Source organism: Canis aureus, chromosome 29 (assembly GCF_053574225.1).
Source record: "Canis aureus isolate CA01 chromosome 29, VMU_Caureus_v.1.0, whole genome shotgun sequence".
Lineage (NCBI taxonomy): Eukaryota > Metazoa > Chordata > Mammalia > Carnivora > Canidae > Canis > Canis aureus.
In genome coordinates, this window is record NC_135639.1 from 28,394,045 (window position 1) to 28,410,673 (window position 16,629).

General features: G+C 34.8%; 1 protein-coding gene across 2 annotated transcripts in view; it reads left to right on the forward strand.

The window, feature by feature from the left end:
* Nucleotides 1-16,629, forward strand: part of ERLIN1 (ER lipid raft associated 1) — a 37,284-nt gene that overhangs the window by 13,595 nt on the left and 7,060 nt on the right. For both annotated transcript variants that reach the window (XM_077878010.1, XM_077878011.1), the window contains 3 exons: nucleotides 1,437-1,510; nucleotides 8,449-8,507; nucleotides 10,323-10,414. In XM_077878010.1, coding sequence (XP_077734136.1) covers nucleotides 1,437-1,510; nucleotides 8,449-8,507; nucleotides 10,323-10,414 — 225 coding nt within the window. The remainder of the gene's footprint in view (nucleotides 1-1,436; nucleotides 1,511-8,448; nucleotides 8,508-10,322; nucleotides 10,415-16,629) is intronic.

Sequence of the window (16,629 nt, forward strand, 5' to 3'; positions counted from 1 at the left end):
TTCCACACTCAGAAGGAAGGCACATATTCAGCATAAACCGCGTTGTTTGTATAAACAGTGTAGGCAGAGTGAGTCATTCTTACCAGTTCTGGGAATGGTGGGAATCCTTTCCAAATCCATGTCCAGGTGACAGCCAAAGGCCAATTTGCTAACAGGCCCTTCTAAGGATTACAGCTTCAGGCCTGCTGTGTTAACTCTTCGCTGCATAAGTTACTTTTTCATTTGTGATAGTGAATGCTATGACCCATGATTGGATTGTTGCTGTTGGTTGCTCACTTCTCCCTCCTGGAATTCTTAGTGAATTGCTTAGAGGTAGGCATAGGGTGAATTATTTTAGAGATCTACGAATTGATTACTCATTGATGATTAACAACTACTAGTTGTATGAAAACACTGTTGTTATTTGTCACATCACCAGTCATTTTAATAAGGGTGAAAGTACTATTGAGGTGGATAGAAAATTCATGAGTTAAAAGGCCAAGTGAAATGACAGCTTCATTTTCCATTCTTGTGTACCTTCCTGTGAGCCTTTTCCCTCCCCCCTCTTTTTAAGAGAGAGTGAGAATATGTGTGAGTGAGAGGTAGGAGGAGCAGAGAGGGGTGGGTGGGGGGGGGGAGTAGAGAGAGAGAGAGAGAGAGAATGAATCCCAAGCAGGCTCCATGTTCAGGGCTGAGCCTGATATAGGGCCGATCTCAACCCTGAGATCATGACCTGAGTTAAAATCAACAGTCACTCAACCAACTGAGCCACTGAGGTGCCCCCCGCACCTTTAAGTTCAATACACTAGGCAGAGATCCATGGAAATGAAATTTAGTCATTTGGAAATTTGGGTTAAAGACTGACTGAAGGGGCAGCTGGGTATCTCAGTTGGTTAAGTGGCCAACTCGTGATCTCGGCTCAGGTCATGATCTCAGGGTCCTGGGATTAAGCCTTGTATTGGATTCCATACTCAGTAGGGAGTCTGCTTGAGGATTCTCTCTTCCCCCATTTGTGTGCATGCATGTGCACGCTCTCTCTCTTTCTCAAATAAATAAATCTTAAAAAAAAACTCAAAATGGGAATTGGGTTTTTATGAGAATCAGGACACATATTCAGTAACCACACTGAATTAAGTTATTAATCTCCATTTATTGGATAAACACCTGTTTGTCGTCTTTCTTCCTTAATTTCTTTGTTTGACAGTTCTTCATACTTTGTCCCATACAAAAGGAAAACTAAATATGTATTTAAGTGTATATGTAATAATTTATATATTTGAAATACATAATTAGGGTTCTTTTTTTTTCATAAAAATGTGAAGTGGTTTAAGCTCTATAAAAGAATACTGACATGGAAATTTTAGGTCTAATAATGATTGGAGGTTTTCAATATTAATACAATGGAAAAAAATTTTTCTGAGTATCATGAGAGTTATTGTTCTTGGCCTCAAAAACAGATCAAATAGATGAAAACCTGAAGCAAGCTCTCCAGAAAGATTTAAACGTCATGGCTCCAGGCCTCACCATACAGGTAAGCCCTTTTCCTAGGGAAATTCTCTAGGGGAAAAAAAAAAATCCTCCAGGAATTTTGAGAACTTTGAATTTAATTGTTCTTTCATGGGACATTGTTTATTCAGCAATTATTTAATTGAAGTGCTATGGGATTTTATAGAATGGCTTTCTCAGTTTGACTTTAGGTCTCTGCCAAAACAAAATACTCTTGGAGCTTGCCCTGGGTGGCATTTTTTTCTGATAAAGCTGATAAGTTGAGGCTCTTACAAGGAAATGAAATCCACGCACTGCTAATTGTGAGGCATTATAAAGATACAGTAATGGTTGTAAATTAGCATAAGAGTAAGGCCTTAGTCTTATAAGATTATAAACAGGATTATAAACAGGAACAATAATTCTAGCAAAATAGATGTTACGTATTATTAATTGACAGATGAACTTACTGGATGATTATTGCTGTAAGACTTTAGAGTTCAAGAACATTTCAAGAGAGTCTGCCTGAAAACTATAATTGAGTTGGGATTTTAGGTGGGTCTGGAAGAATTAGCAGGATTTATATGGGGGAAGGAGTAAGGAATATATTTCAAGTGGGTGGAATGGCCTGAATAAAAGTAAGGTAGCAGACGGATTTGATGGTAGTGGTGATGATGTGGCAGCAGCAGAAGCAGCATTGGGAGATAGAATAGTAAGAGGTTGTATGCTGGCTTTTTTGGGGTCAGTGTTTTTTCAGATTGGGTTGAAATCCATGAGTGATTCTAAAATCAATTTAAGTGGATCATGACAGCATTTTAAATAAAATTGAGTAAGAAAGAAAATTAGAGCACGTGGCATGTACTAAGTTCAAGTATCATTTTGTGAAACTTTTGTTTTCTGTGTGTGGTTTAGATGTTTATATTGGGTATTACTATAAAATGCATGTCTTAGAGTGGTCATGGTTAGTAACATTTAAAAGCTGTGGCTGTAGGTCTGGATTACCTGAGAAGTGGTAATATGGCTTCTCTAGTGTCCTTTCTTAGAGTTTCTAGGAGATCAATTAAGATAACAAATGTTTCTCAGCTAAAGAGAAAACTTGGTTTGGTGTCATGTGTCTCAAGTGTTGGACTGTTGAGAGTGTTCATTCACTATGAGGGACCACATGTGATCTCATAAATAAGATTGGGAAGTTGGTGAGGGTTTTCCCTGTCCTCATTCATGTCGTGGCATTATCTCTGACTGGTGCCTGACGGGGAGTCACCAAAGTTAAAGGGTCATTTGAAAAGTCCAGAGCTAACTTCATAGTAATCCTTCTGGTTGTTTATACAGTGTGGCTAGAGTTGCTTTTCTTTTTTTTTTTTTTTTTTTTTTTTTTTTAATTTTTGACAGTCACACACAGAGAGAGAGAGAGGCAGAGATACAGGCAGAGGGAGAAGCAGGCTCCATGCACCGGGAGCCTGACGTGGGACTCGATCCCGGGTCTCCAGGATCGCGCCCTGGGCCAAAGGCAGGCGCCAAACCGCTGCGCCACCCAGGGATCCCTAGAGTTGCTTTTCAATTGTAAAGGTAATAAATGTGAATGTCACAGATTCTTAGATTCTGCTCAGGTTGTTACTTGGGAGATGTAGCTCATTGTTAACAGCTGCCTAGAATTCTTTGCCTTTTATTACATAATCATTTCTGTTTCCAGTTTTTTGCTATTAATAAACAATAGGTTAGTGAATATTCTTGGCACATCTTTTATTACAAGTTAATCTTGGAAAAAACCTGCACAAATCTATATTTGTGTCAGCAGTATATGTGAAAACTTCTTTCTCCATAAACCTCACCAGCATTTGAAGCAGTCAGACATGCTGATATTTGCTATATGGAATGATGTTATATCTCTCTTTGATTTGCATTTCTTTAGTTATTAATGAAGTTGAACATCATCTGATTTTTTTTTTTTTTGGCCATTTTGTACTTTTGTCAACTGCCTATTTATATCCTTTGCTTACTTTTGTGTTGTTTTACTTTTTCTTACAGATTGTAGTAGTATTTTGTATATTCTGAATATTTTTATACACATATGTGTTCTATATGTTGTAAAAAAAATTAGGTATTGGGCAAAACATGAATAACAAAATGAAATTCGCCAGTAATTTTACATGTGGAGATAAGAGTTTATTGTATATTTCTAGACTCTTCTTAATCTAGAGAAACATATATTTATTCATGGGTATAAATAATGTTAAACCAAAGTGAAATTGTACCATGGCTGCTTTTTTTTTTTTTTTAACCGACAGTATATATAAGCATCTTTTCAAGTCAAAAATAGAGATTCACTGCATCATCGTTTTTATTGGTCTTATTAACCTATGGCTTCCTCCAGTCTTCACTGTTACACACATGCTGCAGTGACAAGCTTATACATACATCTTTTTAAATCCTTCCCTTAAGTTCGTAAATATGGGGATCCCTGGGTGGCTCGGCAGTTTAGCACCTGCCTTCCGCCCAGGGTGTAATCCTGGAGTCCTGGGATCAGGTCCCGCATCGGGCTCCCTGCATGGAGCTTGCTTCTCCCTCTGCCTGTGTCTCTCCCTCTCTCTCTCTATGTGTCCCTCATGAATAAATAAATAAGATCTTTTTTAAAAAAAATTCTTAATTTTGATGAGTCAAAGCGTATGCCCCATTTGGAACCTTTTTTAATACATATTGCCAAATGGACTTTCAGAAAAATTATAGCATCTTACATTCTCTCATCAGCATTGTTGGTGAGCTATAGTTTCTTACACATTTTATTGTGTGATTGTACCCAGATAATTAACAGATGCATGCTGACTTTCTTAATCTTTTTAGAGAAATTAATCTGATATTTTAATTATTGAGATTGAATGCCTTAGGATATTTAATGACCGTTTGTATTTCATTTGTGAATTGTTGTGTTTGCTCATTTTTAATTTCTCTTTTTCTCATCTAAATAAGCTATTTTTAAAATAAATAAGCTGTTTTTAATATGTTAATTATTACAGCTTTCAAATGCATGGGAAACATTTTCTCCTAGTTTTTTTCTTTACCATTTAATGTCTTTTTCCCTCTGCAATTCTGAAGTTTTATTTTTTCCTTATTTTTTATTTTTTTAATTCTGAAGTTTTAAACTTAGGTAGTAATTTTAGTATCTTTATGGTGTTTTGCAGTATTGATATGCCTTAAGCTACTTTCACCCCTTTAAAATACAGAAATTTAAGTAAAATTGGAAATTACAACATTTTTCTCTGCTTTTATGTTTGTGTGTGTTGTGTAAGATTTATATATTTATGTTAGAGAGCAAGAAAGACCACATGGGCTGGGGTGGGAGGGACAGAGGGGAAGGGAGAGAGAAACTTAAGTAGAGTGTGTGTGCTGAGCGTGGAGCCCAACCTGGGCTTGATCTCATGACCTGAGCTGAAACCAAAAGTCAGATGCTTAACTGACTAAGTCACCCAGGCACCCCTTTACAGTTGTGTTTTAGATTTAAATGAATAATTCATCTGAAATCCATTTTGAGCAACAAGAATTAAGGAATGATATATACCCCTATCTCCCTTGTTTGAAATGCCATTTGTATTGTATGCTAAATCCCAGTATATAGTACGGTGTTTCTTGGACTTGGGTCCATTGATCTTTGTTTCCTATTTCTTCATTAGTTATTGAGCCCTTAGTTTTTTTCCCCATCAGATCTACTTCTGTCTTATTTTTTTCTGTTAGTAAATTACACCTCCTTCCCTTCAGACAAATCTAGATGTGTGGAGGCATCTATAACAACTTCTCACCCTTAACATATAATCAGACCTCATATCCTGCTGATTTTATCACCAAAATCCATGTAAAACTTCATCTTCACTGCTACCTCCCTAAGCCAAGCCACCATATCTTGCCTGGACTTCCAACAGTAGTCTCCTATCATGTTGCCCACTTTTGACTTTTCTCTTTATCCACAGCATTTTCAGCATAGCAGTGAGAAGGATCTTTTAAATTTAGTTTTATTTATTTGTTGTTTTATAAAAACAATTACTGAACGAAAAAATATCACTTCATTATATGTTTTTAAACTGGTAGATCAAGATCTCCATTGTTTTGGTTGCTTTAGTCTTGCCTTAAAAGTTTCTTATGAGAGCTGGAGTGCATTTTTTGAACTTCCGGTCTATTTGTCAACCTTCTCTCCTTAACACATTATTATTATATGTTTATGATAATCAACTTTTTATTCACTTTTAAAATCTCGTAAGATACATATTTCCAAAAATAGTGGCCTTTGATATTTCTGCCAGCTTATTCCTCCAGATGAGTTTTTATTATTGATATTTTTAAGCTATATCCAGGTACTTACATTGGCATATAATTTTAAAATTGGAAACATGGTTTATGGCTTTATTTAATCATATCATTTTTGTTTCTTTTAGAATTTCTGACCAGATGAGAAACTCATACCTCAAATTAATACTCAAGGATTTATTGAGTTTTAATGCTATTAAATATGTCATCTTTTTTTGTATAAGCATTGAGGAATGCAAATGATTCTTGGGGAATTTATTGTGCAGCTACTAGTTTGCTGAAATCACTGTTTCTAATAAATTTTTGGGGTTAATTTCTTTGGATTTTTTTGTTGTTTATGTGATATAAACATTTAACATGAACTCTATCCTCTTAAAATTTTAAGTACACAATACATTATTGTTGACTGTAGGTACTGTGTTATGTAACAGAGCTAATTTATTTTGCTTGACTGAAACTTTATGAATTTCCTTAGTTTTTTTTATTTATATTATTATGTGAAAATAAAAACTTTGATTTTCCCCTCTACAGCCTAGTATTTTCCAGTCTCCAAATCATCAGTCTATTTTAATTCTTCATGTAATATTCATAACTATCTGAACGTTTCTTATTCATTTATTTGCTTTTTGATATCTATTGTGGTTTCTCCCTTTAAAATATTCAGTTCCGTGAAAACAGCCTTGCCTTGTTCATTGCTATATTCATAGTGCCTAGAACCAACGGCACTTGGCACAAACTAAACACCAATTAATATTTGTTGAATAAACATTCTCTGTAACAATCAGTATTTTTTCTCTTCTCGTTGTTTATACTCCATTTTTCTTCTTGAACAACTGTGGCAAATTGGAGTAGTGAAAATAGGCATCCTTGATATTTTTTGCCTAGGTTGTTAAAGAGAGTGACTATTTTAGGCTGGCTTTTCATTTAAAATATATGCCTATATGCCTATAACCCGGTGGTCAGTTTCAGGTACATTCATTTCATCAGCTTTTTTTTTTTTTTTTTCCTGCTTTCTCCATTCACTGTGTGTGTTTATTTTGGCCATTATTTTTGGGTATTTTGTCATTTTATTTTTTTTAAGTCTGTTACAGTGCAACTTATCTGTTACAGTAGGTGCTTATTTTACACATATTTGAGAATTATGAGGTTGCCAAGATTGGCAATCATGTAGTGTGTTTGTCAGTCTCATACTGCAAGATAGAAGTCTTCAAAAGGCAGTCAAGTTTTACGCTTTTTAAAAGCCTAAAAAGATACATGGCCAGTCTCTTAATTAAACGCAAAATGACAGTGCTTCCTTCTGGGTCATATTAAAACATACTGGAAGTTATCTTTATTTCTGGTAATCTGGATACCTCCTGGAGTTGTTCCTTAAGTCCTCACATGCCTCACCTTCAGCATATAATGAGTTTTTTCATTATAGTCCCCAACTTCTTGCTCCATTTCACTATTTCTTGTATTTGGTTAGATCTCAAATTCTTTACAGATTTGACCTCTTTCATGTAGGGGAGTCATTGTTGCTTAAAAGTCTTCTTTCAAAAGCGTTAAAAGAAGGTTGAAAATGTGCTTGAAAAAGAGCAGGAGCTCGGAGGGAAAAATAAAGCAAGATGAAATCAGAGAGGGAGACAAACCATAAGAGACTCCTAATCATAGGAAGGAAACTGAGGGTTACTGGAGGGGAGGGTTTAGGGGATAGGGTAACTGGGTGGTGGACGTTAAGGAGGGCACATGATGTAATTAGCACTGGGTGTTATATAAGACTGATGAATCACTAATTCTACCTGAAACTAATAATACATTGTATGTTAATTAATTGAATTTAAATTTTAAATAAAGGTTATATGCTTAAAGACTTTTGTTACTTAAAAAGTTTAGCTAATTTTTGGAGGGAAATTTCTTCAGATTAGTGTTTTGTGTATGTCTACAGTATAGGTAGGGGATGAGTGATGTTTAACTAGTTAAGTCAAAAGCTTTTGAGAGATCAGTTGCCTATTGTAGAAAAATCAGCCTTCAAAAGGCTTCACTTCCCAAGTAGATAATCTTAATTGATGTCAAAGTGCACTGTGGTTAGGGAAACAAAGTGTCTAGTAAACAGTGTCCACAAAGACAAGTAAACTTTGTTCTAAGTAAAATTCTAGGAAGAAAGAATGTAAGCTGTTAACTGGTATTTGTTTTCCTTTAGCTTTGGGCTGTTTATGTGTAGCCATTACTTGCGTAATTGCAGGTTAGGAAGTGGTAAATATATTTATTGACCACTATATTAAGTTGCATATACTGACCTGGACTTTGCTGGCTTTTATTTTTGTTTTTACTGTTTCCTACTTTACAATCTAAATCTTGGAATTTTTCCTTCCTTCTGTTTCTTTGATTTGCAGGCTTGAAAATGAGACAAAAGTATCCAACTGAAGAGCTTTGTAGGTCTTTTAAGGGAGAACCTTTTCCCTAAAGGAAAGGGATAGAGTGATTTTTTTTCCCTCCATAGCCAAGCATTTTTTAAGGAAACAAGAAGCAGTGTATCTTTGATTCTTGGAGTGATGGCATGAAAAATAGATTTTCTGGCAGAATCTCCACACGTTAGTAGGCAGCTATGTCATAGTTGTTTTATTCGTTTCATTTGAGGAGTTTTTCTATTGAAGATTTAGTTTGAAGATTTATTTTTCAAATATACTTTGGCTTTTTACTTTTATTTTTTAGGCTGTGCGTGTTACAAAACCCAAAATCCCAGAAGCCATAAGAAGAAATTTTGAGTTAATGTGAGTAATATGCTTGGGATCCCAATATTTTTATTTAGGGCTGTCTACATATTAATATACCAGAGTAGAAAAACTTATATGTGAGATGTTACACTCTGGGGTGGGGTGTATATCTATCTTCCATGCTTTAATTTTTATTATATTCTCTATTCTTGTGTCTCAGTTCATAGACGTTTCTTAGTTTTTTCTTTATATATGAACATTTCAGGAGCAGCTTTAGTGGCTAAGGATGCAGTTAGCTGTAGACCTATTGTTGGAAGGCTAAGGTATAATTTGGACATGAATATCTTGAATTAAAATACTAATGGAGGAGGGAGTCCTAGTGGTTAAGGTTGAAGAGAGTGCCTATATTGTGTACTGTGTTACAATGCTAAGAATAGATACGTTATTGGTATAAAGTTTGGTTTTCCATTGTATGTGATTGTGTTATCTAAAGTTATACCTAGATCTTTATAATTTGCTTTTGGGAAGCTTTGCCTGAATTGACTCCTGGTAGTCTTCTCTTTGGGTCCAGGGCTGACTGGGAATAAGATACTTGCTTGACATGAAATTAATTTCTTAGTGTTCTGAAGATCCGTGTTAAGGGAATACCTATTGTAGTTGAAATGGCTGTATTCTTCTTGTTTGACAGGTATTGAAAAGAAGAAACAAAAGTCTTTATGAAACTTGGGTAGTATTTTAGGAGGAAAAATATGAAACGCTGGAAAAATAACTTTGCAAAAGTCAGGAATGCAACAGATTGTATAAGTATTAGGGGTCTAAGGAATACTACTACTACTACTTGGGATAATCTACTGCTGACTCCTTACTGTTGCCAAGTCTGTATCTTCTGTTACGCAGAATTTTATTTATCCTTTTCATTTGTAGAATTGGAACTCCTCTTTTAAAATTATAAAGGATAGAGTGCCAGGCTGGGTAGAACATAGTCTGAATATCTTAGGCTTTCAATATGATAGCTTCTAGTGATGGAGACATGAAGACTATATGTTTTCTGCCCTCAAATAACTCGTAGTATCCAGAATGCCATTTTATGTCTTTATCAGTTTTGAGAGGAAAGGAAAGATATTTTGGGGGAACTGTTGGGAGTTATTTTTTGGATAAATCTGGATCTTTCCTAATTTTGTAGACTATTGCAATTCCAGATTTAAAAGCCACCTTAAATCTAACCTCCCACCTAATGGTAATTTTTTTATACTTTTTCTGCCATGTGGTCACCCAGTCATCATTTGTACATGCTTCGTGATAGGCCACCTGTTTCCATTTTTAGAAAGCTCAGAATCTTAGAAAAATTTTCCTTACATTGAGCCCCAGTTTGTCACCTAATAACTGCTACCTAATTATATCTTCCATACAACAAATAGGGTCAGTGCACAGTGTCTGCCTGAGGAAGGGCTGAAATCCAGCTCTGTTCTGCTTGCCAAACCATGCACCTGAGGGACTGCATCTGCTCAGAGGTTGTTGCATTTTGCTAATTGGCCCAGAGGTGCTATATGGGCTAGTTGGAGGCCTAACAACAAAGGAAACATTTATACACTCTGGGTACTTTGAGATCACAGGCCTTCCCATGATACAATTAGAGGAAAAGGTCAGACTAAAATACAAATGTATAAATTGATTCTTATATCTGGGTGACTTTGGGCAAATCATTAAACCTTTCAGCCTCAGATTCATTGTAAGTAAAATAGAGTAACACCTGTCTTGGCACCTTAATGGATCAGAAGTTCATGTTGCAAATAGTTCTCTGACCCACTGTAGTCAAAATTACTGCCTGTGACTGCACATCATTTCTAATTTTTATAATATTTTGCTTCACAGGGAGGCTGAAAAGACAAAACTTCTTATAGCTGCACAGAAACAAAAGGTTGTGGAGAAGGAAGCTGAGACAGAGAGGAAAAAGGCTATTATAGGTACCTGGATTTTTTTCTGAAATGGATGTCTCTAAGTACATGTGTTACGAGTTTGTCCTGTTTTTTGTCAGTCTGACACTGGATATTAATGGGATCAAATAAGATTGCACCATACATAGTGGAGAATTCTAGAAACTTTTGTCATTCAGATGTTTTACAGCCTTTAAAATTAGATGGTGCCAGTACTTCGTGAAGTGCTTTGGCGTTCTACCATGTCTTTGGCTGCTACTGCTTTTTCAAGGACAGGAAAATGGATAGGATTTTTGGGCAACTCTAGCATCTGTGGAGTAAGTTTTGTTCATATGGTTTAAGAATAGAGTTTTTTGGCCAGAGCTCAGGATTATAATATGCTTCCTTGCTGTTGACATACAACGAGTTTTATTGGGATGGATAGATGTTGTCATCTTCGACAGTATGGCAGGATTGCTTACAGCTTATTTTGAATCACAGTGACTTCCCTAACACTCCAGGATACTCTATATTGGACTGCCCTCTTAGGCTCTCAGTCATTTGTTCCTTGAGATGCTGAAAGTTTAAGAAGTGTTTCATTAACTATTTCAAATAGGCAGGAATGTACAGAGAATAATCGAATGAAGGCGCAATATTGGCCACATTCCTTCAGATCACATTTTCTTTTAAGAATAAATTTATATATCCATTTGAAGCCTCCTGTGTACACTTACCTGGTCCTATATCTTGACCTCCCTTCTCTGAGTAGCTTTTCTTTTAAAGTTTTTAGGTAGATGATTCTGTCCATATTTTTATACTGTAACTGAAAGTATGTTACAATAAACAGTTCATAGAGTTGTTTTAAAAGATAAAAATGGTATCAAACTCCATCTTTTATTTCACAACTTGCCTTTATTTTACCAGCACTGTTTGAGTTTTATTCATATTGATATGTGTAGATTTAGTTAATTTTTAACTGCTCTGCACTCATTCTGTGAGTGAACCTCCGTTCATGCTGATGGATTAGTGTTGAAGAGTTAGGTAGTTTTTAGTTTTTCCTTATGAACAGTGCTGCAGTAATGCCAATACCCATGTCTCTTCATGCACACATTCGGAGTTTTCCTGTGGTAGTGTAGTGTCAGTTAGTGCCCTATTTCACCAGCTTTTTGTTTCTAATCCCTAATGAGATGACTGCAGAAATTGAGAATGAGTGTTTTAGAAGTTCTTAAAGCATTACACAGTAATTTTATGTCTGTTGAGTCTAATAATAATGAGCCTGTGGTTATTTTTAAAATATTTTTCCTAGTAATTAATTTTAGTTATACTTTATAAAATATTGCTTCCTAACAGATTGAAATACAAAAAAAAGGAGGGAGGTTGCTCTCCCATAGATAGTTTGAGAAGCATTGCTCTGGAATACATACCTCAAAGTAGAATTGCTGGGTCATAGGGTACATACATCTTCATATTTATAACATTCAGTATTGCCAAATTGCTCTGCAAAGTGATCCTACCATTTTACCTTCTCTTCAGCAAGGTTTGAGTTCCCATTCCTTTGCTTCTTTATTGAATTCCCATTTCTGCACATCCTCCTCAACTCTTGGATTCATTAGACCTTTTAAAATTTATGTCAGTGTGATCAGTGTGATGGTGCACACGTATCACATAATTTCAGTTTGTATTTCTCTGATTACTAGTAAAGTTGAATATTGTTTACTGGTCATTCAGGTTTCTTTTTTTTTGGATGTGAATTGCCTGTTAATATACTGTTAGCCCATTGCTTGATTACTTTTTTTGAGCTGATTTGTAGAAGTTCTTTATATCTTCTGGATATTAATCCTTTCCCAGACTTATGCTTTGCAAATATCTTCTCTCACTTTGTGGCCTGTCTCTGAGCTTTATAATGTCTTTTGACATTCATATATATTTAATTTTCATGTAATCATATTCATCAGTCTTTTCCATTCTAATTTGTGCTTTTTCTATTCCATTTAAGAATTATTTCCCAACCTTAAAGTAATAATTTTATTTTAAAGGTTTTAAAGTTTTGCTTTTCATATTTAGATATTAAATCCATCTGGAATTTATTTTAGGGCTTGGTGTGACATTAGAATTCAGTTTATTTTTTCCAAGTAGCAAGCCAATTCTTTCAGGCTATTTATTGAAAATTTCATTATTTCCTCTATTTATTTCTAAAACCGTGTCATGCCTTCTCCAGAATTACCTTGTTTTAATTACTGTCACTTTTTATGTTGAGTTTTGCTATGGGAAAGCAAGTTTTTCCTTAGTTGTTTCTCTTAACTAGTCTAACTATTCCTAAAATTGTCTTACACTGTCCTAGGCCCTTTATTCCTCCTCTAAATTTTAGAACCAGCTTAAGTTCTATAAAATGCTGTATTGAGGTTTTGGAGAGAATTACAATATTTATGATACTGAATCTTATAAATCTGTTACGTTCCTGTTTATGAGAAATGTCTTTCAAAAAAATTGTTACAATTTTCTTATTAAAATTCTAGCACTTTCTTAGAGTTTCATTCCTATATATTCCTCAAATTTTTTACTATTATCATAGGCTTTTTTTTTTTTTTTAAGATTTTGAGAGAGAGCGCGCACACAAGTGTAAGAACGAGTGTGGGGGAAGTCCAGGGTGGGGAATAAGGATGAGCAGACTCTGCGGATGAGCACAGTCTGATGCAGGGCTCCATCCCAGGATCCTGAGATCACGACCTGAGCTGAAACTAAGTGTCAGACACTGAACTGACTGAGCTACCCAGGTGCACCAAATAGGCTCTTTTTTGAAGGTGCATTTTCTAACTGGTCTTTGCTTTTGTTAGAGGTATGCTGTTAATTTTGTTTATTTAGCAGTCTTGCTGAACATGCTGTTTCTGAGTCTTTTGGATTTCCCATAAGAGCAAATTGTCTTCAGATCAGGATAGTTCTGGTTTTCTCTTTGTAGTCCTACATGTTTTAATTTTTCTTATCTTACTGGTTTAAGCTATGATTTACATACAATGCAGTATTGAAAAGAAAGATGGCAACAGATATTTTTCTCTTGTTCCTAACTTTATTTAAAATAGTCCCAGGGATGCTTGTTGTGCTGAACTTTTATTGGGTTAATGAAGTTTCTTTCTGTTTCTTGCTTGCTGAGAGTTTTTATCATGAATGACTGTTAAAACTTTGAGAAACTTTTCCGTATCTGTTGAGGATGACCATATAATTTTTCTTTTTGAAGCTATTAATGCGAATTATATTAATAGATTCTCTATTACTGAACTGTTTTGCCTTCCTGGGATAAACCCACTTGATCATGATGTAGGAGATTCACCCCAATACATTTTTCTTTATGTCTTGCTGATAATTTCTTTAAAATTTTTACTTTTATTGCCTAATTTTTACTTTTATTTCATAAATTTCAACTTATATTTTTTTCTTGCACTCTTATTGTCAGTTTTTTTCACGAATTCACTAAGCCTCAAAAATGAGTTAGAGAGCATTTTTTTTTTTTTTCTGTATTCTGGAACATTTTGTATAAAATATGTTGTCTCTTCATTGTAGGTTTGGTGGAACTCACTTGTAAAAACTATCTTGGTCTAGTGGGGTTTGTGCTTCTTTTGTATGATTGCTTGTTTTTTGTGGTAACATTTAGCCAGCTGATTTAATTTCTATACTAACAATAGGTCTATTGGGTAGTTACATTTTTCTAGAAAATTGTCATCTGAAATTTCAGATTTATGGGCATAAACTTGAAGAATTTTATTCTGATTTTGAAAACCCTCTATCAAATATGCATGTCCCTCTTCATTGCTAGTATTGTTTATCTGTGCCTTCTGTTTTGCTGCATCATTTGTGCCAGAGGTCTGTCATACTTTATTCATCTTTTCACAGAACTGTATTTTGATTCGGTTGATTCTATTGTCACTTACTTTTCACTTTTATTATTTACACTTATTATTTCTCTCCTTTTTTTGAGTTTTCTCATTGGTTCTCTTCTAACTTCTTGAGTTACTTAATTCTTTAGTTTTCAGTCTTTTCTAACGGAAGCATGTAAGATTATAAATTTTCTTCTAAGTTCTGCTTTAGGTATATCTCACAAGTTTTAAAATGTAGTTTATTGATGTTCATTTTAATTTTTTAAAAACATTTCTATTATGATTTCTCCTTTCACTTAGGAAGTATTAAAAGTATTTCTTTCAATTTCTGATTAAATGGATTTTTAGGGGGCTACCTCTTGCATGACAGTCAGAAAATATCTGTTATATGGTCTTAAGTATTTGTTGAAATTTGTTTTGTAGCCTATCAATACATGGTACTTTTTTGGTAAATGTTTTGTGTATGCTGGAAAAGACTGAATGTGTTTTCTTATTTGTTGGATGTGGTTTTCCCTATATATCCATTAGGTCAGGGTTATGAATTGTGTTGTTTACATCTTCTGTATTCTAATTTTTGCCTTCTTGAGTTCTCAGTTACTGAGAGGTGTGTGTTAAAATTAAAATCTCCTATTGTGACCATGGATTTGTTGACTTGTAATTTTTTTTCTTTATATATTTTAGGGCTATATCATTAAGAGATTCAGTATTGTTACATCTTCCTGGAGAATTGCTCCTATTATGTAATAACCCTCTTTATTCCAGACACACTTTTTGGCTTAAGACCTATTTTGTCTAATGATATTATAGCTATGCCAGATTTCTCTTGGTTAGTTATTTTCTTGATGTATCTTTTCCCATCCTTTTACTTTCAACTTTTCTATGTCATTATGTTTTAGGTGTGTCTCTTGTAAACAGCATATAGCTGGATTTTGTTATCTTATCCAATGTGAGAATCTGTCTTTTAACTGGTGAGTTTAGTCTTTTTATATTTATTGTGGTTACTACTATATTTGGATTTGTTTGTATTATTTAATTTTGTGCTATTTACCATGCATTTTTTTCCTCTGCTGCTTTTTTCTCTCTTATCCAGTTGGTATTGAATTGGATTTTCTTTATTCTTTTCTTCCTTTTACTTGCTTAGAAGATTTATATTCTGTTTCTAGAATGTATAACTAGTTATTACCTGTAAAATGTTGATAAGCATGCCTGACATGACTAAGTCTAAAGCTAGTCATTTTCTCCATCCTACCTTTTTTAAAAAAAGATTTTATTTATTTGACAGAGAACACAAGCAACACAAGCAGGGGGAGTCACAGGCAGAGGTAGAAGGAGGTGGAGAAGGTAGAAGAAGTTGGGAGCCATAGGCAGAGGTTTGAAAGATGTGGCTGAGCAGGGAGCCCAATGTGGGGCTTAATCCCAGGACCCTGGGATTATGACTGAGTTGAAGGCAGACACTTAACCTGCCGAGCCATCTAGGCACTCCTCTTTCTATTCTCTTAAATAAAACCTTAGAATGCTTTAATTCTTATCACTGTCCCCCAATTTTACATATCATTGCCTTGTATTCTGGTTTTATGTTTTTATTCCCCCATTAATTATTACCATTATCATTGATTCTTACAGTAAACATCTATTTTGATTTATAGGTGTTACTTAATTTTTTTCCCTCGCCATTGTTTTTGGCAATTCATTCTTTTTTTCTGCTAGTTTGTTGTTATTATTGTTTTGTTTTTTTCAGTGAAGGCTAAGGAGTCGATATTTACTCAGTTTTCTTTGGTCTGAAATGATTTTATTTCATTCTTGAATGGTAATCTAGCCTACAATTCTAAGCCCAGCGAACCTTACTTTTCTTTGTCATTATGGCAATATTATTTCATTTTTGTTTGGCTTCTCTTCTTTTTACTTTTATGATTTTTCTCTCTGTCTTTGGGTGTTTCAGTTTCATGTGACGTGTCTAAATGGAAAAGAGGTTGCTTCTCACTGGGCTGGTGGGTAGAGCTTTTTAGCCTCCCTGGAGCTGAAGCCGTCTAGTGGTCTCAATTTTATACAGGAGTCTCAGTTCTAACATCTCAAGGCCTCATCTCCTGGCCTTGCATAGGCAATATCCCAACTCCCTCTCCTTCACTTGTCTAATAACCACCACCAGGTCTGCCACTGTACTGGCTCTCAGCTCTCCCTTTGCTTATGTCTCTTGAGGATCTCTCCTACTTTCTTATTATCTTAGCCATACGTTAAAAAAAAAAAAAATGTTATAACACCTTAAGGTGTTGTTAGCTGAAGGTTTTTCTTATTAGCATACTCCACCATTTTTCTAAAACTGGAAGTCTACTCATGCTCTTTATTGGTTTATCCCTGCATGTTAGAGAGCATGTTAAATGGGATGACTGCAACAGTTTT